Source organism: Pan paniscus, chromosome 12 (assembly GCF_029289425.2).
Source record: "Pan paniscus chromosome 12, NHGRI_mPanPan1-v2.0_pri, whole genome shotgun sequence".
NCBI lineage: Eukaryota > Metazoa > Chordata > Mammalia > Primates > Hominidae > Pan > Pan paniscus.
Window position 1 is genome coordinate 52,841,081 of NC_073261.2, and position 23,282 is coordinate 52,864,362.

General features: G+C 38.3%; 1 protein-coding gene across 1 annotated transcript in view; it reads right to left on the minus strand.

Moving 5' to 3' along the window:
* The window catches only part of ALMS1 (ALMS1 centrosome and basal body associated protein), a gene marked incomplete at its 5' end in the record, with an annotated part of 232,273 nt that overhangs the window by 78,794 nt on the left and 130,197 nt on the right, over positions 1-23,282 (minus strand). The window contains one exon of the mRNA XM_034953388.2: positions 10,880-11,121. Within this exon, the coding sequence (XP_034809279.2) occupies positions 10,880-11,121 (242 nt within the window). The remainder of the gene's footprint in view (positions 1-10,879; positions 11,122-23,282) is intronic.

The window sequence follows — 23,282 nt, forward strand, 5'->3', positions numbered from 1 at the left end:
TGCCCTGTGTCCCAGCTGCTCCAGCTCCACCTGTGGCTAAAAGGACAGCTCAGGACATTGCTTCAGAGGGTGCAAGCCCCAAGCTTTGACAGTTTCACGTGGTGTTGGGCCTACAGGTGCACAGAAGACAAGAGTTGAACTTTGGGAGCCTCCACCTAGATTTCAGAGGATATATGAATGCCTAGATGTCCAGGAAGAAGTCTGCTGCAGGGGCAGAGCACTCATGGAGAACTTCTACTAGGGAAATGCAGACTGGTAATGTGAGTTGGAGCCCCCACTAATAGTCCCTACTTGGGCACTGCCTAGTGGAGCTGTGAGAAGAGGGCCACCATCCTCTAGACCTCAGAATGGTAGATCCACCAACAGCTTGCACTGTGCACCTGGAAAAGCCGCAGGTACTAAACACCAGCTCATGACAGTAGCTGTGGGAGCTGTGCCCTGCAAAACCTCAGGGGTGGAGCTGCCCAAGGCTGTGGGAGCCAACCCCTTGCATCAGCATGCCCTGGATGTATGACATGGAGTCAAAGGAAATTTTGGAGCTTTAAGATTTAATGACTGCCCAGCCAGGTTTTCAACTTGCATGGGGCCTGTAATCCCTTTGTTTTAGCCAGCTTCTCCCATTTGGAATGGGAACATTTATCCAATGCCTGTACCCTCACTGTATCCTGGAACTAACTAACTTGTTTTTTATTTTACAGGCTCACAGGCAGAAGGGACCCACCTGCCTTGTCTCACATGAGACTTTGGACTTGGACTTTTGGGTTAATGCTAGAATGAGTTGATTCTGGGGGACTATTGGGAAGGCATGATTGGTTTTTAAATGTGAAAAGGACATGAAATTTGGGAGGGGCCAGGAGTGGAATAATATGGTTTGGCTCTGTGTCCCTAGCCAAATCTCATCTCAAATTGTAATCCCCACATGTTGAGGGAGGGACCTGGTGGGAGGTGATTGGATCATGGGGGCAGTTTCTCTAATGCTGTTCTTGTGATAGTGAGGGAGTTCTCATGAGATCTTGATGGTTTTAACGTGGCAGTTATCCCTGAGATCTCACTCTCTCCTGCCACCATGTAAGACGTGCCTTGCTTTCCCTTCGCCTTCTGCCATGATTGTAAGTTTCCTGAGGCCTCCCCAGCCATGCAGAACTGAGTCAACTGAACTCCCTTTCTTTATAAATTAACCAGTCTCAGGTAGCATACTTCTAGGAGTTTGAAAATGGACTAATACAACCTCCAAGGTGGTACCTCTACAAGTCTGCAAGAGCCACAGTGTTACTAGGCTTGAAGTGCCCCCTAATGGAGATATGGCTACAGTGACCAAAAACTCAGATCATAACACCCAACTCCCTTTGAATTCCTTGAAAGCACTCCCAAGAAGGATGGGTATAAACAAAGTCAGACTGTGAAGACTACAATAAATACCTAATTCTTCAATGCTCAGACACCAACAAATATCCACAAGCTTCTAGACCATCTATGAAAACATGACCTCACCAAATGAACTAAATATGACACTAAAAACCAATCCTGGAGAAACAGAGATGTGGAACCTTTCAGACAAAGAATTCAAAAATATCTGTTTTGGCTGGGTGCAGTGGCTCACGCCTGTAATTCCAACACTTTGGGAGGCTGAGGTGGGCAGATCACCTGAGGTCGGGAGTTCGAGACCAGCTTGGCCAACATGGTGAAACCCCGTCTCTAATAAAAATACAAAAATTAGCTGGGTGTGGTGGCGCACCCCTGTAGTCCCAGCTACTTGGGAGGGTGAGGCAGGAGAATTGCTTGAACCCAGGGGGCAGAGGCTGCAGCGAGCTGAGACTGCACCACTGTACTCCATCCTCAGCGACAGAGCAAGAGTCCATCTCAAAAAAAAAAAGAAAAAAAAAACTGCTTTGAGGAAACTCAAAGAAATTCAAGATGACACAGAGAAAGAACTCAGAATCCTATAAGACAAATTTAACAAAAAGACTGAAATAATTAAAAAGAATCAAGCAGAAATACTGGAGTAGAAAAATACACCTGACACACTAAAGAATGCATCAGACTCTCTTAACAGCAAAATTGATTAAACACAGTGAGTTTGAAGACAGGCTATTTGAAAATACCGTCAGAGGAGACAAAAGAAAAAAAGGAATAAAAAAGAATAAAGCATGCCTACAGGATCTAGAAAATAGCCTCAAAAGGGCAAATCTAAAATAAAAAATAAAAAGCAGTAGACTAAATCCTCCTATCCAAAGACATACAGTGGTTGAATGAATGCATAAAAAAACAAGACCCAACCATCTATTTCCTACAAGAAACACAATTAACCTATAAAGACCATGAATAGACTAAAAATAAAGGGATGGAAAAAGATATCCCACGCAAATAGAAACCAAAAGAGAGGAAGAACAGCTATACTCATATCAGACAAAATAGACTTTAAGACAAAAATTATAAAAACAGACAAAGGTCATTATATAATGATAAAGAGGTCAATTCAGCAAGAGGATATAACAACTGTAAATATATATGGACCCAACGGTGGAGTACCCAGATGTATAAAGCAAGTATTCTTACAGCTAAAGAGAGAGATAGAACCTAATACAATAACAGCTGTAAACTTCAACATCCCGCTTTCAGTATTGGACAGATCATCCAGACAGAAAAATCAACGAAGATACATTGAATGGACCTAATAGGTATTTACAGAACATTTCATCCAACGGCTGCAGAATACACATTGTTCTCAGCACATGGATCATTCTCAAGGATAGGTCATATTTTAGGCCACAAAACAAGTGTTCAAAAATTCAAAAATAATTGTAATTATATCAAGTCATTTCTCTGATCACAATGAAATAAAACTAGAAATCAATAATGAAAGGAACTTTGGAAACTATACAAATGCATGGAAATGAAATAATGTTTCTGAATGACCAGTGGGTCAAGGAAGAAATCAAGAAAGAAATTTACAAATTTCTTGAGACAAATGATAATGGAAACACAACATACCAAAACCTACGGGATACAGCAAAAGCAGTACTAAGAGGAAAGTTTATAGGTATAAGCACCTACATTAAAAAAAAAAGAAAAACTTCAAATAAACAACCTAACAACGTATGCTAATGAACTAGAAAAGAGCAAATGAAATCCATAATTAGCAGAAAAAAAGAAATAAAGATCAGAGCAAAAATACATAAAATTGATATGAGAAAAACATCGCAAAAGATCAATGAAACAAAAAGTTTGTTTGTTGAAAAGATAAACAAAATCGACAAACCTTTAGCCAGACTAAGAAAAATAGAAGACTCATGTAAATAAAATCAGAGATTAAGAAAGGAGACATTACAACCTATAGCACAGAAATTTAAAGGATGATGAGACACTACTATGAGCAACTTTACACCAATAAATTGAAAAAGCTAGAAAAAAATGGACAAATTCCTAGAAACATACAACCTATCAACCAGGAAGAAATCCAAAATTGAAAGAGACCAATAACAAGCAACAAGGTCAAAGTTGTAATAAAAAGTCTCCCAGCATAGAAAAGCTGAGGACTCAATGGCTTAACTGCTGAATTGTACCAAATAGTTAAAGAAGAACCAATGCCAATCCTACTCAAACTATTCCAAGAAATGGAAGAGGAGAGAATACATCCAAACTCCTTCTACAAGACCAGTAAACCAAAGACACATCCAAAAAACAAAAGAGAGAAAAAAAAAGAAAACTACAGGCCAATCTCCCTCATGAATATTTATGCAAAAATCCTCAACAAAATACTAGCAAACCAAATTCAACAACACATTAAAAAGATCATTCATCATGACCAAGAAGGATTCATCCCAGGGATGCAAGGATGGTTTAACATATGCTAATCAATCAATGTGATGCCTCATCAACAAAATGGAGGACAAAAACCACATGATCATTTCAACTGACGATGAAAAAACATTTCTTAAAATTCAACATCTCTTCGTGATAAAAACCCTGAAAAAACTAGGTATAGAGAACACATACCTCAACATAATAAAAGCCATATATGACAGACCCACAGCTAGTATCATACTGAATGGGGAAGAAACTGAAAGCCTTTCCTCTAAGATGTGGAACATGACAAGGATGCCTACTTTCAAAACCGTTATTCAACATAGCACTGGAAGTCCTAGCTCGAGCAATCAGACAAGAGAAAGATAGAAAGGAGATCCAGATTGGAAAGGAAGAAGTCAAATTATCCTTGTTTGCAAATGATACAATCTTATATTTGTAAAAACCTAGAGCCTCCACAATCAATAAATTCAGTAAAGTTGCAGAATACAAAAATCAACATACAAAAATCAGTTCACATTTCTATATGTCAACAGTGAACAATGTGAAAAGGAAATTTAAAAATAATCCCATTTACAATAGCCACACATAAAATCAAATACCTAGCAATTAACCAAAGAAGTGAAAGATCTCTATAAAGGAAACTATAGAACACTGATGAAGATAATTGAAGAGGACAACAAAAAAATGGAAAAATATTCCATGTTCATGAATTAGAAGAATCAATATTGTTAAAATGTCCATACTACCTAAAGCAATCGGGTATTCCACTGAATCTGTATTCAAGGCAATCCCTATCAAAATACTAATGACATTCTTCACAGAAACAGAAAAAATCCTAAAATTTATATGGAACCACAAAAGACCCAGAATAGACAAAGCTATCTTAAGCATAAAGAACGAAACTGGAGGAATCACAATACCTAACTTCAAATTATACTACAATACTATAATAACCAAAACATCATGGTACTGGCTTAAAAACAGACACATAAACCAATGAAACAGAACCAGAGAACCCAGAAACAAATCCACACACCTACAGTGAACTCATTTTCGACAAAGGTGCCAAGAACATACACTGGGAAAAAGACGGTCTCTTCAACAAATGGTGCTGGGAAAGCTGGTTATCTACATGCAGAAGAATAAAGCTAAACCTCTATCTTTCATCATATACAGAAATCAAATCAAAATGGATTAAAGACTTAAATCTAAGACCTCAAGCTATGAAACTACAGGAAGAAAACACTGGGAAAACTCTCTAGGACATTAAATATTGGCAAAGATTTCTTGAGTAATATCCCACATATACAGGCAACCAAAGCAAAAATGGACAAATGTGATCACATCAAGTTAAAAAGCTTTCACACAGCAAAGGAAACAACACTGAAGAGACAAACCACAGAATAGGAGGAAACATTTGCAAACTATCCATCTGACAAGGGATTAGTAGCCATAATGTATAAAGAACTGAAACAACTCTATAGGAAAAAAAAATCTAATAATCCAATTTAAAAACGGGCAAAAGATCTGAACAAACATTTCTCAAAAGAAGACATATAAATGGCAAACAGGCTTATGAAAAGGTGCTCAACATCAGTGATCATCAGAGAAATGCAAAGCAAAACTACAATGAGATACCATCTCACCCCAGTTAAAATGGTTTTATTCAAGAGATATACAACAACAAATGTTGGCAAGAATGTGGAGAAAAGGGAACTCTTGTACACTGTTGCTGGGAATGTAAATTAGTACAACACTATAGAGAACAGTTAGTTTGTAGATTCCTCAAAAAACTACAATTAGAGCTAACATATGATCCAGCAATCCCACTGCTAGGTATATAACCAAAATAAAGTAAGTCAGTATGTCAGCAATAAATCTGCACCCCATGTTTATTGCAACACTGTTCACCATAGCCAAAATTTAGAAGCAACCTAAGTGTCCATCAATAGATTAATGGATAAATTAATCTATTACATATACACAATGTAGTACATATACACAAAGGCAGTACATGCACAATTCAGCCAAAAAAAAATAATGAGATCCTGTCATTTGCAGCAACATGGATGAAATTGGAGGTTATTATATAAAGTGAAATAAGCCAGGCATAGGAACAGAAACTTCACATGTTCTCACTTATTTGTGGGATCTAAAAATTAAAACAACTGAATTCATGGACACACATGAGAGAGAAAGATGGCTACCAGAGACTGGGAAGGGTAGTGAGCAGTGTGGGGGAAGTGAGGATTGTTAATGGGTATAAAAATATAGTTAGATATAATCAGTAAGATATAGTATTTGATAGCACAACAGGGTCTACAGTCAATAATTCACTGTACATTTTTAAATAACCAAAAGACAGCTAGGCATGGTGGCTCACATCTGTAATCCAGCACTTTGGGAGGCCAATGCGGGCAGATCACTTGAGATCAGGAGTTCGAGACCAGCCTGGTCAACATGGTGAAACCCTGTCTCTACTAAAAATACAAAAATTAGCCAGGCGTGGTGGCGGGTGCCTGTAATCCCAGCTACTCAGGAGGCTGAGGCAGAATTGCTTGAACCAAGGAGGCAGAGGTTGCAGTGAGCTGAGATCATGCCACTGTACTCCAGCCTGGGTGACAGAGCAAGACTCCATCTCAAAAAAAATAAATACTTAAAAAATAAAATAACCAAAATAATGTAACTGGATTGTTAACACAAAGAATGGATAAATGCTTGAGGTGATGGATATCCCATTTACCTTGATGGGATTATTATACGTTGTATGCCTATATCAAAATAGCTCATGTACCTCATAAATATCTATGTCTACTATATACCCAGACAAATTAAAAATAAAAATAAATTCGTAAAGATAAATTACGCAGTTCAAAAGAACAGTTCCATTAGAACTTTGTGCAGAATTACTTTAGAGTATAAATTTATGTGGGAATAAATGATACCTTTACAATATTCAGCCTTCCATTCTAGAATCATACCTTTTAATTTAGTAAATTATTATTTTCTATCTTTACAAAAAGGATTAGTGTTTCCTGCATTAGGTCATTTAAAATTTTTGTTTAGGTTATTTCTGAGCATTTCATAGGGTTGTATTGCTCATATGATTATGAATTTTCAATGTAGCTACCATTTCTCATGGCCGAACGCCTTCCGTTTATCCTTATTCTTATAGACCACGGTTTTCTCTTATATCCTGTAACCATTTCTAGATGGACTCCTAGTTGCTCATCTCTAGTTAATAAAACCCAAAATCCTCTAGACTGATTCTGATAGTCCTGGAGTAGAATGAGCTCTCCTCTGGAAACAATAATCTTTTTTTTTTTTGGTGGGGAAGGGGGAAGGAGTCTCACTCTGTCGCCCAGGCTGGAGTGCACTGGCACGATCTCTGCTTACTGCAACCTCCACCTTCCGGGTTCAAGCAATTCTCCTGCCTCAGCCTCCCGAGTAGCTGGGATTACAGGCATGTGCCACCATGCCTGGCTAATTTTTGTATTTTTAGTACAGATGAGGTTTCACCATGTTGGCCAGGCTGGTCTCAAACTCCTGACCTCAGGTGATCCACCCTCCTCGGCCTCCCAAAGTGCTGGGATTATAGGTGTGAGCCATCACGCCTGGCCAGAAACAATAATCTTTATATTACTTAGAACTGTGTCACCATCTTTGGCAACTCTATCATTCTGATGACATTTTGGCAATGAATTCCACATTGTTAGTAGCCTGCTTCTAAGGAAGAAACTCACTTCCAAATGAAGGAAATGAGACAAAAGGTTGATGCCTAAAGGGATTTACTGTCCTTATCCATGCCTTATGGACCATAACTATGCTAAACCTAAAAAATAAATAAATAAATAAAGTGAGTGAGCTATTTACTGAAAAGTGTTATGGCATAAGCTGGGGAACACCACTTTCTGAGTCTACAATGCTTTCTTATGGGATTTGGGATATGCTCTGAACCATAGATGGTACTTGCCTATACCGAGTACCAGATAGAACGCATGCATTTGTGAACAAAGAAGCTTTTTAAGAAGTTTTTGCTTTCAACCTTTGTGACTATGAGTGTTGTTAGATGGAAGATCTTAGAAATAAGAAAGGGACAATTCTACCAGGGACAGGAGCCACCTAGCTACTTAACATTTTTTATATCACTAAAGCAAAACATAGAGCAGCTTACAGAGTGCTGACTAAATCTATGATAGACCTGAATTATCCACAACAAATAAGGTTACTTTTTAAAAGGAGTATGATTAACACCTAGAGGCATTAATTTCTATCACTGGGCATGGCAAAGTGACCTCTAAAGAAAGTCCAGTCAAGAAATTAATAAAAAATGACCTTGGCCAGGCGCAGTGGCTCACGCCTGTAATCCCAACACTTTGGGAGGCCAAGGTGGGCGGATCACAAGGTCAAGAGATCGAGATCATCCTGGCCAACATGGTGAAACTCCATCTCTACTAAAAATACAAAAATTAGTTGGGTGTGGTGGTGCGCGCCTGTAGTCCCAGCTACTTGGGAGGCTGAGGCAGGAGAATCCTTGAACCCGGAAGGTGCAGGTTGCAGTGAGCCAAGATTGCACCACTGCACTCCAACCTGGAGACAGAGTGAGACTCCATCTCAAAAAAAAAAAAAAAGGACCTCAACCTTAGTCTGAGACAACTTAGGAATATTTGTACCACTCTATCAGGCAAAAAGGAAAAAGAAAAAAAAAAAAGCTGTAGCCTCCAATTCTATTTGGTCGTTCCCGTAGTTATTGTTAGAATACTGATTTATTAATTTTCTTTCTCCATCGGTATATATTAAGCTTGATAGCAATGGCTGAATATGCCATGCAGTTCACAGGTTGGAGAAAATTAACAGCAACAATTGGACAAAATTACAATGGACCCAGAGCAGAAATGACTATTACATGGCGATGGACCTGAGACAAATAAAGAATTTTTTGAAGTTCTCAAAAACTTTGTTTGGATGCAGTAGTCTTAAGGTTACACTGGACTGCCCGTCTAGGGGAAGAAGTGAATACATAGCAAATAATGGCTGCTTCCGGGAAAGGAAAAAAGCACTGGAGAGGGGTAGAGGAACTTGTTAATTCAGACTAATGGGTAAGCAGTCATGTAGTTAACATACGATTCTTTGTACCTTAAAATGTTTTGTACAAAAAAACAAACAAACAAACAAAAAAACACCTCATAAAATTTTACTTTTGACCCACAGTGTTGAAAATAACTTATTACTAAACCAAATAATATCGATTCTTTGATAAAAAGTTTATATGAACCATAAATCATGGCCTCTATAAATTGATCCATTTGATGACAGTAGAAGTTTAAAATATGCTTTTTTTTTGTTTTTGGAAACGGAGTCTCGCTGTGTCGCCCAGGCTGGAGTGCAGTGGCACGATCTCGGCTCACTGCAAGCTCCGCCTCCTGGGTTCATGCCATCCTCCTGCCTCAGCCTCCCAAGTAGCTGGGACTACAGGCACCCGCCACAGTGTCCGGCTATTTTTTTTTTTGTATTTTTAGTAGAGACGGGGTTTCATTGTGTTAGCCAGGACAGTCTTGATCTCCTGACCTCGTGATCTGCCCACCTTGGCCTCCCAAAGTGCTGGGATTACAGGCGTGAGCCACCGCGCACTGCTTTTATAGCTGTTTCCTCTCTTGTGTTTCTGCCACCACCATGAGAACACCACACTCTAGGATAGCTATTGACCCATTAGCCTGAGTCTCAGAAAGAAGTATCTGGAACAGACCCAAACCATTTCTGCAGCTTACAGCCAGCCCAGCCAAAGTCCAATTGACCCATAAGCCTGTGAGTAAGAAAAACAAATGTCTGCTGTTATAAACCATAGAGATTTTTTAGGTTGTTTGTTATACTGTATCACTGTAACAACAGGTAACCAACACATAAAGGTGTTCTTTGTGATAATTTATTAAACTATATATATATTTTTGGTATGCTTTAATTTCACAAGAAAAATGTTCAAGAATTATAACCATCTTAGTATATAAATGCACTTACTTAAATTCAATGCAATTTAAATGCTGAACCAAACAATTTTCTTTACATTTAGGTATATTCCATCTACGTGTGTAGGTGGACAAGTTTTTTGTATAAGTAGAGAAACTTAAGATGTACTTTGAGTAGACTTGTCCAAAATAGTAAATATTTTAAAAATTAGTAAAGTCTCCATCTTCATTTGGGGAAGAATGGAAACTTAATTGTTAATTTTCCTGCTACTTACCCAAAAAAAGAAAATAATTTACAATTTGGTCTAATTCTAAATGTTATATGGTAAAAGTACTATCAAAATATCACTGAAACTATAGCATATAAAACACTCTAAATGTTCACCTTATGGTAGAGACTGCTACCTATTCACCAAAATCCATTTCTTCTTCATTTTGGAAAACACAGCTAAACTACATTCCTGGCCAGTGGAAAGTGATTTGGGTTACTTCCAGACCTGACCTGTAAACATCTCCTATATGTGCTCCTCCATGCTTTTTGTTCCTTCCAGTTGACCATGAAGGTAAATCCAACATAACCTTGGGTTATATATTTTAAAGAAAACAGAGCAAGAAGACAACCTGGGTCTCTGGTGATTGCTTTATAAGTAAGAGATAAACTGCTATTGTGTTTGCACTATCACATGTTTATGCATCTATTTGTTATAGTATTTAGTATATACATACTCTCCCTATAGAAGCACTATATAGTAACAACATTACTGTTACTGTAATACAAGATAATTTATCTGCCATTTTAAAAGCAGATCTCAATTAGTTTCAAGTTGTTATGAACTACTTGCATTTTTATTGCAAATATGATGAGACAAAACTAAGTTTTAACACAAACAGCATGAGTTCTACATGTTAACTTGCTTGAAATTAAGATAAAATATAATAAATCATATTCTGTTGACAGCTATGCAAATAAAAGACAGATACAATCATATGGACCCTAATTCTTAAATTAAAATTAGGTTTTCTGACTAGAAAGACACAACCACAAATTTCTAAGATAACTACACAAAAGAGCTGGTCTAACAATCTAAAATGCAATCACATTCTCTTACCATCTGTGCCACGAGAAAAAGTAACCTGTTGGACTGAAGATGATGAGACAAACTTGACAGGAGCTTTGCGTAGCTTCTGGTTACCAGGCTCTATAATTTCATGTCCACGATCTTCAGCATTAATAAAAATCTCAGATGAAAATAGGGTCTTTTCTGGACTTTCTGTTGTTATCTGAGTGACTGCATCAGATGACAATTTTTCAGAGAAAGCAGAAAGTGGAGTCTTCATCTTCTCTGGTAATCTGACCAAAAAAGAGAAAGAATACAGCAGATTATATCCTTGGCCTATTAGAGACTGAAATCTCTTTCCAAAAGTGGTTTCAAGGAATATTTAAGTAGCTATAGGAATATATTGTGAACACATCAATGTCAAACGTTATTAAGGTAAAATTTCAGCAGTACCCTTTATTTTGTTTGATACAATGTTATCACACATGTTTACTTTTATCTTAAAACCTACTTTTAATTTAGAATGTTAAATTATATAATTTAGTTGAGGAAATGCTATTTTTCAGGTGAATTGAAAATACATTTTTTTAAATTACTAGATGTCCACCATAAATTAGGGGACTGTGCTAAAAGCACACAGTGTACAAAGATAAACAAGAAACAGAGCATTCTGTCAAGGAGTTCTGGGAGAACTAGGAGTTTTCAAGGTTGCAGTTATATCTTGAGATCATAGGGAATTAATATTAAAACAGAGTGGAGCAAGTAAATAATTGAACACATAAATAATTGGAAAGAAGAAGCAAATTTTGCTTTAAGAAGAAGTCCAGATAACAGATGTGAATACCTCCCACCAAAGAAGGTTAAGCTTAACCTTCCCCTCCTCCTTTGTGTATGCACTGAACTAAGTGACTGGATTTCAAAAAACAGAGTATAAGAAGGAAGAAATAGTAACTTATTTCCATCTTGGAGACACCTAGCAAGCACTGCCTTATCCAAGTGATCAGTTAACATCACCAGTGATGATGTGGATACCACATATGCAACCTAGACAATACCATTCCAGACACAGAAACAGGCAATTTCACGACGAAGACACCAAAAGCAATTGCAACGAAAGCAAAAACTGACAAGTGGGATCTAATTAAACATAAGAGCTTCTGCACAGCAAAAGAAAAATTATCAACAGAGCAAACAGACAACCTATAGAATGGAAGAAAATATTTGCAAACTATGCATCTGATAAAGGTCTAGTATCCAGCATTTACAAGGAACTTAGTGGGCAAAGGACACGACAGACACTTTTTAAAAGAAGATATATATGCGGCCACCACGCATATGAAAAAAGCTCAATATCACTGATTACATAAATGCAAATCAAAACCACAATGAGATACCATTTCACATCAATTAGAATGGCTGTTATAAAAAAGTCAAAATATAACAGATGCTGTCAAGGTTGCAGAGAAAAGGGAGTGGTTATACACTGTTTGTGGAAGTGTAAATTAGTTCAACCATTGTAGAAAGCAGTGTGGCAATTCCTCATAGAGCTAAAACCAGACGTACCATTTGACTCAGCAATCCATTGCTGTGTACATACCCAAAGAAATATATGTCATTCTACCATAAAGACACGTGCACACAAATGTTCATTATAGTACTATTCACAATAACAAAGACATGAATCAACCTAAATGCCCCATAAATGACAGACTGGATAAAGAAAATGTGGTACACTTACACCATAGAATACTATGCAGCCATATAAAAGAACAAGATCATGTCTTTTGCAGAACATGGATGGAGCTGGAGGTCATTATCCTTAGCAAACTAATGCAGGAACAGAAAACCAAATACTGCATCCTCACATTTATAAGTGGGAGCTAAATGATGAGAACTCATGGACACAAAGAGGGGAACAACAGACACTGGGGCCTACTTGAGGGTGGAGGGACAGGGGAGACAAACAGAAAAAAAAAAACTACTGGTACCAGGCTTAGTACCTGGGTGATGACATAATCTGTAAAACAAACCCCCATGACACAAGTTTACCTATAGAACAAACTGGAACATGTACCCCCTGAACCTAAAAGTTTAAAAATAAAAAATAGGTCAGGCGCGGTGGCTCACGCCTGTAATCCCAGTATTTTGGGAGGCTGAGGTGGGTGGATCACCTGAGGTCAAAAGTTCGAGACCAGCCTGGCCAACATGGTGAAACCCCATCTCTACTAATAATACAAAAATTAGCCAGGCGTGGTGGTGCATGCCTGTAATCCCAGCTACTCAGGAGGCTGAGGCAGGAGAATCACTTGAACCCAGGGGGCAGGGGTTGCAATGAACCGAGATTGCGCCATTGCACTCCAACTTGGGCGACAAGAGCAAAACTCTGTCTTCAAAAAAATAAAAATAAAAATAAAATGAAAAAAACAGATGTTAACAAGAGGAAAAGCTAGAAGAGAGGTATAAGGAACTCTACTCTACGTGTTTCTTTTTTGTAACTCTAAAATTACTTGAAAATAAGGCCTGGCACAGTGCCTCACACCTGTGATCCCAGTTCTTTGGGAGGCTGAGGCAGGAGGATCACTTGAGCCAAGGAGTTAGAGGTCACCCTGGGCAATGCGGCAAGATCGTCTCTACAAAACATAAAAAAAATAGGCACAGTGGCATGCGCCTATAGTCCCAGCAACTGAGGAGGCTGAGGCAGGAGGACTGCTTGAGACCAAGAGTTCGAGGCAGCAGTGAGCCGTGACTGCACCACTGTACTCCAGAGCCTGGGTAACAGAGCAACACCTTGTCTCTATAAGAAAAAAAAAAAAGAATAAAACTTTCAAAAAATCACTTGAAAATAAAGTTTCAAGAAAAGAGAATAATGTTATATTGTATTAGAGTAATATCTAGAATATATCACAAAAGTAGAACTTTTGAGTCTCTACCATACGTCTACCATTCACTAATTGAAAAGGACAATTATGAGAAAAGAAAAAAAGGTCAATTTCCCTTATGAACATAAATACAAAAATCCTAAACAAAATGTTAGACAACAAAATGTAATGCATGTGTGTGTATGCTGTGTGCTTGCTCTCACTTTACACAAACATACATTTGTGTGTAGTTGCATCTCTACCATGATAGTTTACCCCAGGAATGCAAGGTGAGTTAACATTAAAAAAAAAAGTGATTAACCACCTCAACAGAATAAAGGAGAAACACACATGACCCTATCAATACAGGCAGAGACAGCATTTAATAAAACTCAGTAACTATGCATGACAAAAACTCACAGCAAAGAGAAACTACAAAAAACCCTAAAGCAATCATTGTTTTTACAGTAGAATGTTGAGAATATTGCCTGTGAGATTAGGAACAAAATAAGGATGCCAACTCTTACCACTTCTATTCAATATTTTAGTAAAGGTGTTAAATGGTATTAGCAGTAAGGCAAGAAAAAAGAAGAGGTATGGATAAGAAAGGAAGAAATAATAGTAACTTTTCATATTTGATATAATTGTGTACACAGAAAAATCTGAAAGAATCTACATGTAACTTACTAGGATGTAAGTAAATTTTTAGAAAAGTTGCAAGATACAAGTTCAAATTTTTTTAAGTCCATTAGATTTTTCTTTATCATAGAAGTTATAAAATTAAAATCTAAAAAGTATGTCATAAAAATAGTACCAAAAATATCAAATACCTAATAAAGTATAATAAAAGATGAAAAAACTTTACATAGAATACTATTGATATATTATAGAGAGAAGGGTGATCTAAATGGGTCTTCCATTTCCAAGTAGGATGTAGTAGGGTAGATACGATGCAGTAGGTAGCCATATACCATCACTCCTACTTTAACAAACAAAATGAATGAATTATAAAAATCACATTTTAAAAAAAAAGTCTTACAGCTATAGAAGCAATGAGGAAATATTACCAACTAATATGCGAGAGAGATATATTTGGTGACTCTATGCAAGGGCTTGGTGTAGGTAGACATAATCTACTGACAAAGAGAAATCACCGAGCTTTTGATGAACATGAAGGCTGTCACGATGGTGTGACATGATGGAAGCTAGCAGAATACCCATCTGATTTCCCCCACAAGACATTTCCTGAGTGTTGGGGTGGTATGGGAGGCTGGGGGCTGAGTCAGAGTAATAGACTGAAATCTCATTCATACTCATGGCACTATAAGAAACCAAGTCCCACTAGATGGAGAGGCCTGGGACAAACACACATCAGCTCTCCTCCTTAAAACATTTGCCAAATGTTGTACGTGCTTAAGGCAGGGGGCTTAATAACTAATACTTGAGGGAGAGAACTTTTAAAGGTAAGGAATTAAAGACTCACTAGACTCTCAGTCAAAAGTCAGAAGGGCCAACCCCAATAAAGGGGCTGAGTCAGAAAAACAGTAAAATTATTTGCAAGAGTACTAATGAAATGAATTTCCCTTGAGAAAGTTTAACTGCAACAAATGCATGACTGTTGTTCCCCTTACAACATTTACCATATTCTAAAGTTGTGAGGTCAAAGAGTCTAAAGAGCTGAGTTCAAACACCTGAAAGCCTCAACTGAGTTCTTACAATATTTAATTGTTGAAAAACCAAAGATCTGTCAGGCTTAAAGCAAAAATTGTTTTTTGTATTCCATGTCTTTGCTATTGTGAATAGCAATAATATGATATTGATTATATGTGTTTTTTCAGTAGAATGATTTATTTTGTTTTGGGTATATACCCAGTAATGGGACTGCTGAGTTGAATGGTAGTTCTGTTTTAAGTTCTTTAAGGAATCTCCACAGTTTTCCCCAGTGGCTGAACTATGTTATGTTCCCACTAAGAGTGTACAAGCCTTCCCTTTCTTCTGCAACCTCACCAACATCTGTTATTTTTTTTACTTTTTATTAATAGACATTCTGACTAACATGAGATGGTATCTCATTGTGGTTTTGATTTGCACTTCTTGAATGATTAGTAATGTGGAACATTTTTTCATATATTTGTTGGCTGCAAGTATGTCTTCTTTTGAGAAGCGTCTGTTCATGTCCTTTGCCCATTTTTTAAATAGGGTTGTTCTTTGCTTGTTGAACTGCTTAAGTTCCTTACAGATTCTGGATATTAGACCTTTGTTGGATGCACAGTTTGCAAATATTTTGTCCCATTCTGTACGTTGTTCATTTACTATGCTGATGGTTTCTTTTGTCGTGAAGAAGTTTTTTATTACTGATTCAGTTTCAGAACTCATTATTGGTCTGTTCATGATTTCCATTTCTTCCTGGCTCAATCTTGGGAGATTGTATATTTCCAGGAATTTATCCATTTCTTCTAGGTTTCCTAGTTTGTGTGTGAATAGGTGTTCAAAATAGTCTCTGAGTTTGTGTGTGTGTGTGTGTGTGTGTGTGTGTGTATTTCTGTGGAGTCAGTGATAATGTCACCTTTGTCATTTCTGATTGTACTTATTTTGTCTTCTTTTTTCTTTAACAATTTAGTGGTCTGTCAATCTTGTTTATTCTTTGGAAGAATCAACTTTTGGTTTAGTTAATCCTTTGTATGGATTTTCGCATCTCAATTTCATACAGTTCAGCTCTAATTTTGGTTATTTATTTTCTTCTGTTAGCTTTGGGGTTGGCTTGCTCTTGTTTTTCTAGTCCCTCTAGATGCAAATATCCTCAATCTCTATTATCCTCTTATTTACAATATCCAACACACAAAACATTATGTAACATATGAAGCAGGAAAAAATGATCAAAAATTGAGAGGAAAAAATAGTCAAGAAAAACTGATTTACAGGGGATTTGGCTACTAGTTAGCACAAAAAGACTTCGAAATGGTTATTAATATATTGAGAGCAAAAGATAAAGGGAAATAGATAAAATATGGAAAATCTCAACAGAAAACTACAATCTATTAAAAAAAGAAATGAATATTTCAGAATAAAAAATACATTATCTAAAATCTGATTCAACTGTAGTAGAAGCAAACAGACACTGTGTAAAAATAATTTGTAAATTCAAAAAGTCTACAGAAAACTGCCAAACATAAAAAGAACGAACGGATGACAGCATAAGAGACTCACAGGGCACAGTCATATAATCCAATACATGTGTAATCTTACTCCTAGGAGAAGAGGGAAGAGTGCAGAAACAATATTTATGAGTTAATGGGTAAGAATTTTCCAAAACAGGTAGAAGACTTAATCTACTGAGTTAAGAAGCTCAGTGAACACAAAGTAATACTAAGAAAAACCAACTCTTGGGGCATCAAAGCCAAACTGCTGAAAATCAAAGGTGCAAAAATAACAACGACACTTGGCCTTTCAACAAAGATAGTAGCTCTTTAAAGTGCTGAAATAAAAACCTACAATTCTATAACCAACTGAAATACATTTTTTAAACCAAACAAATAAAAACTAAGATAATCCCCAGAAGACTTCAGGAAATACTAAAGGAAATTTTTTAGGCTGAAGGAAAATGATCCAACATAGTACAGAACTGCTAGAAAGAATGCAGAACACTTAAAGGATGTGTGTATGTAAATATATACATGTACATATACATACATACACTCTTGTGTATATATACATATTTTACATTGCTTTATATTTCTTATATACATATATATGGAAAAGAATGTTGTTTGTTCAAAGCAACAATAATAATGTCCTGTGGGATTTAGAACATGTAGAACAGAAATATGTGACAACAAAAGCACAAATAGGAGGAGTGAGTAAATAGAGTTCAACTGTCCTAAGATACTTTGCTGCTCATAAAGTGAAAAAAGTACTAATTTAAGGTAAACTATAAAGTCAAGGAAGTATATTATAATCTCTAGAATAACCACTAAAAGAAAAAAAAGTAAAACAAGCCAATAGAGAAAATAGCATGGAATAAAAATAATTAATTAATCTAAAATAATAGAGGATAGCAAAATCAACTAGCTCAATAATTATATTAAATGTAAATGAACTAAATATCTCAGTTATAAGATAAAGATTAACAGACAAGATTAAAAATGAGTAACATTCAACCACATGACATTGACAAGTGATGCACTTTACTGTGAGGTCACAGATAGGTTGAAAGTAAAAGGAGAGAAAAGATATATTAATCATAAAGTAACAAAAAATAAGCTTCCTATTCTCTTTCCCCTCTCCTGTGTTTCTATTCTCCCTTTCTTTTATCTTTCCCATCCCAAACAATACAATCTTAAAACCATTAGGTAGGCAGAACAAGGCGGGAATCTATAGCAAATGGAGTGACAATGGGCCAGAGCAAGGTATCAGAATCTCATTAGGGTAAGGAAGGTGCCCATGTAAAGAAGTGTCCTAGCACAGAGTATTAGAATTCAAGCAGGGCAAGAAGACAGTCTCTGCAGAGGTGTGGCCTAGTGTGCAATAAAAGCACCAAATCAGGATATGGAGGGCTTCCATGAAGAGGGAGGCCCACCAGACATGTGGAGTTAGAGTCCAAGCAGAATGAGGTAGGTGTCTCCACACTGGGGTGGCCTTACATGGAGTGGCAGAGCTGCAGTAGAGAAGGAAAATACCTACACAGAGAGATAGCCTAGGTTGGGCAGTCAGATTTCCTGCAGGATGAGAAGGGTGTCATACAGGGTAAGGGCAGTGTGGTGAGTCACTACTCAAGCAGGGTGACAGGAGTCAGTCTGACCTTGAATGTCAGAACCTGAGTGAGGAGGCTGTCTAAATGGTGTAGCCTGACATCTTGAGTCAAATCCTAAACAAGATGAGGGCATCCAAGTAGAGGGAGACCAATGTGAGGTGTCACGAGCCTATGCAGCATGAGGAAGAAATCCATGTGAGGGGGTAGTTCAGCATGGGGAGTCAGAACCTATGTGGGGTGGGGAGAGTGTCCATATGTTGAGGGTGATGAGCATTCTGACACAGGGAAGTCAGAGACCAAGTAGGGAGGGGTGGTATACATGTTGAGGAGTGGTCTAGCATGGAATGCCAAAGCCCAAGCAGGGTGAAAAGAGCATCCACCCAAGGAGACAGACAATAAAGTGTTTGAATCCAAGTGGAGAGTTAGGGTCATCCTTGCTGGGGAGAGGTTGGCAAGAAATGAGAGAATTCGTTATATAAAGCACACTGGAAGTGAGGTTACTCACTATTAGATATGAAAGTTACAAAAACAAAGAAAAAAGTAAAAAATTAGATGAACATATGGTTTTTAATATATACAGATAGAGAAATAAATATTAATGTAAATAAGTGTAGGGCTGGGAGCAACACATATGCCTAGTGTTTAAATCCTAACCTCTAAATAGCACATTCCACTGGAAGAACAGGCTTCTTGGAGAAGTAGTTGATTCCAGAGCTGGAGAAGGAAAAGTATAAGATGAGCCTGAAATATCTTGTGCCAGAAAGCAAAGACATGATCAAAAGATGACGGGGACATACAAAAAGGATATAGAGCCAGCTTGAAGGGGCTGCTACTGGCCACCAAATCTGTATTTTGAGCATCAAAACAAATTACAATAGTAACAATAAATAGAATAAGAAAACTTGGTTTTGTACAATGTAAAAATTTGCAAGTCTGAAATCTAATAAAGAATTTGTATCCAGAATAAAGATTCTCTAAATTCAACAGTAAAAAAAATGCAATTAGAAAATGAGCAAAACAATTTTAATACAAAACATATAGATAGTAAATGGGCGTATTAAAAATGTTCATTGTCAGTAGTAGAGAAATGCAAATTAAAGCAATAATGAGATAACCCCTATATACCAATCAGGAAGGCTAAATTAAAAAAAAAAAACTGACAGTGGACAGGTGTGGTAGCTTACGCCTGTAATCCCAGCACTTTAGGAGGCCAAGGTGGGCGGATCACAAGGTCAGGAGTTCAAGACCAGCCTGACCAATATGGTGAAACCCCATCTCTACTAAAAATATAAAAATTAGCCAGGCGTGGTGGTACGCACCTGTAGTCCCAGCTACTCGGGAGGCTGAGGCAGGAGACTCGCTTGAACCCGGGAGGCAGAGGTTGCAGTGAGCTGAGATCCTGCTACTGAGCTGAGTTCATGCTACTGCACTCCAGCCTGGGTGACAGAGTGAGACTCCATCTCAAAAAAATAAAAATATAAAAAATACTGACAGTATAAATGCTGATGAAGATGTGGAGGAACTTGATCTCTCACACATTGTTATTGGAAATGCAAAATGTTATAACCACTCTGGAAAACACTCTGGCAGTTTCCTATAAAATTAAACATATACTTACATACAACTCAATAATCACACTCCTGGGTCTTAATCCTAGTGCAGTTTCTCAACCTTAGCACTGACATTTTGAAATAATTCTTTGTTGTGGAGGACTGTCATGTGCATTATAGGATATTCCACAGCACCTCTGTCTTTTATTTACTAGACACCAGTAGCATTTCTTTCCTAGTCATTACAATCAAAAATGTCTTCAGACATTTCCCATGTTCCCTGAGAGGTAAAATCACTCCTAGTTGAGACCCACTGTCATAGAGAAATAAAAAACTTATGGTCATGTAATAACAAGTACATGAGGGATTCCCGGGCAAGATGGCCAAATAGAACAGCTCCAGTCTGCAGCTCCCAGGAAGACCAACGCAGAAGGCAGGTGATTTCTGCATTTCCGACTAAGGTACCCAGTTCATCTCATTGAGACTGGTTAGACAGTGGGTGCAGCCCACAGAGGGTGAGCAGCAGCAGGGTGGGGTGTCGCCTCACTTGGGAAGCACAACGGGTTGGGGAACTCCCTCCCCTAACCAAGGGAAGCCATGAGGACTGTTCCAGCCCAGATACTAGGCTTTTCCCACAGTCTTCGAAACCCACAGACCAGGAGATTCCCTTGGGTGCCTATGCCACCAGGGCCCTGGTTTCAAGCACAAAACTGAGCGGCCATTTGGGCAGACACCGAGATAGTTGCAGGAGTTTTCTTTTCATACTCCAGTGGCGCCTGGAATGCCAGCAAGACAGAACCGTTCACTCCTCTGGAAAGGGGGCTGAAGCCAGGAAGGCAAGTGGTCTAGCTCAGTGGATCCCACCCCCAAGGAGTCCAGCAAGCTAAGATCCACTGGCCTGAAATTCTGACTGCCAGCAGAGCAGCCTGAAGTCGACCTAGGATACTCAAGCTTTGTGAGAGGAGGGGCATCCACCATTACTGAGGCTTGAGTAGGCAGGTTTCCCCTCACAGTGTAAACAAAGCCGCTGGGAATTTCCAACTGGGTGAAGCCCAGACTGCCTCTCTAGACTCCTCCTCTCTGGGCAGGGCATCTCTGAAAGAAAGGCAGCAGCCCCAGTCAGGGGCTTATAGATAAAACTCCCATCTCCCTGGGACAGAGCACCTGGGGGAAGGGGCAGCTGTGGGCACAGCTTCAGCAGACTTAAACGTTCCTGCCTGCCAGCTCTGAATAGAGCAGCAGATCTCCCAGGATAGCCCTCGAGCTCTGCTAAGGGACAGACTGCCTCCACAAGTGGGTCCCTGACCCCTGTGCCTCCTGGTGGGGAGACACCTCCCAGCAGGGGTCGATAGACACCTCACACAGGAGAGCCCTGGCTGGCATCTGGCGGGTGCCCCTCTGGGAAAAAACTTCAGAGGTAGGAGAAGGCAGCAAACTTTGCTGTTCTGCAGCCTTCATTGGTGATACCCAGGCAAACAGGGTCTGGAGTGGACCCCCAGTAAACTCCAGCAGACCTGCAGCAGAGGGGCCTGACTGTTAGAAGGAAAACCAACAAACAGAAAGCAAAAGCATCAACATCAACAAAAAGAATGACCACGCAAAAACTCCATCTGAAGTTCACCAACAGCAAAGACCAAAGGTAGATAAATCCACAAAGATAAGGAAAAACCAGTGCAAAAAGGCTGAAAATTCCAAAACCAGAATGCCTCTTCTCCTCCAAAGGATCACAACTCTCACCAGCAACAAAACTGGATGGAGAATAAGTTTGACAAATTGACAGAAGTGGGCTTCAGAAGGTGGGTAATAACAAACTTCTCCGAGCTAAAGGAACATGTTCTAACCCAATGCAAGGAAGCTAAGAACATTGATAAAAGGTTAGAGGAATTGCTAACTAGAATAACCAGTTTAGAGATGAACATAAATGACCTGCTGGAGCTGAAAAACACAGCATGAAAATTCGAGAAGCATACATAAGTATCAATAGCTGAATCGACCAAGTGGAAGAAAGGATATCAGAGACTGAAGATCAACTTCATGAAATAAAGTGTGAAGACAAGAAATATGGGACTATGTGAAAAGACTAAACCTACGTTTGATTGGTGTACCTGAAAGTGACAGAGAGAATGGAACCAAGTTGGAAAACACTCTGCAGGATATTATCCAGGAGAACTTCCCCAACCTAGCAAGACTGGCCAACATTCAAATTCAAGAAATACAGAGAACACCACAAAGATACTCCTCAAGAAGAGCAACCCCAAAACACATAATCGTCAGATTCACCAAGGTTGAAATGAAGGAAAAAATATTAAGGGCAGCCAGAGACAAAGGTCAGGTTACCCATAAAGGGAAGCCCATCAGACTAACAGCAGATCTCTTGGCAGAAACCCTACAAGCCAGAAGAGAGTGGGCGCCAACATTCAACATTCTTAAAGAAAAGAATTTTCAACCCAGAATTTCATATCCAGCCAAACTAAGCATCATAAGTGAAGGAGAAATAAAATCCTTTACAGACAGGTAAATGCTGAGGGATTTTGTCACCACCAGGCCTGCCTTACAAGAGCTCCTGAAGGAAGCACTAAATATGGCAAGGAAAAACCAGTACCAGTCACTGCAAAAATAATAATAATAATAATAAAATGTAAAGACCATCAACACTATGAAGAAACTACATCAACTAATGGGCAAAATAACCAGCTAGCATCATAATGACAGGATCAAATTCACACATAACAATAGTAACCTTAAATGTAAATGAGCTAAATGCCCCAATTAAAATGCACAGACTGGCAAACGGGATAAAGAGTCAAGACCCATTGGTGTGCTGTATTCAGGAGACGCATCTCATGTGCAAAGATACACATAGGCTCAAAATAAAGGGATGGAGGGAGATTTACCAAGCAAATGGAAAGCAAAAAATAACAACAACAACAAAACAACAAAAAAAACAGGGGTTGAAATCCTAGTCTCTGATAAAACAGACTTTAAACCAACAAAGATCAAAAAAGACAAAGAAGAGCATTACATAATGGTAAACGGATCAATGCAACAAGAACAGCTAACTATCCTAAATATATATGCACCCAATACAAGAGCACCCAGATTCATAAAGCAAGTTCTTAGAGACCTACAAAGAGACTTAGACTCCCACACGGTAATAGTGGGAGACTTTAACGCCCCATTGTCAATATTAGACAAATCAACGAGACAGAAAATTAACAAGGATATTCAGGACTTGAACTCAGCTCAAGGATATTCAGGAATTGAACTCAGGTCTGGACCAAGCAGACCTAATAGAC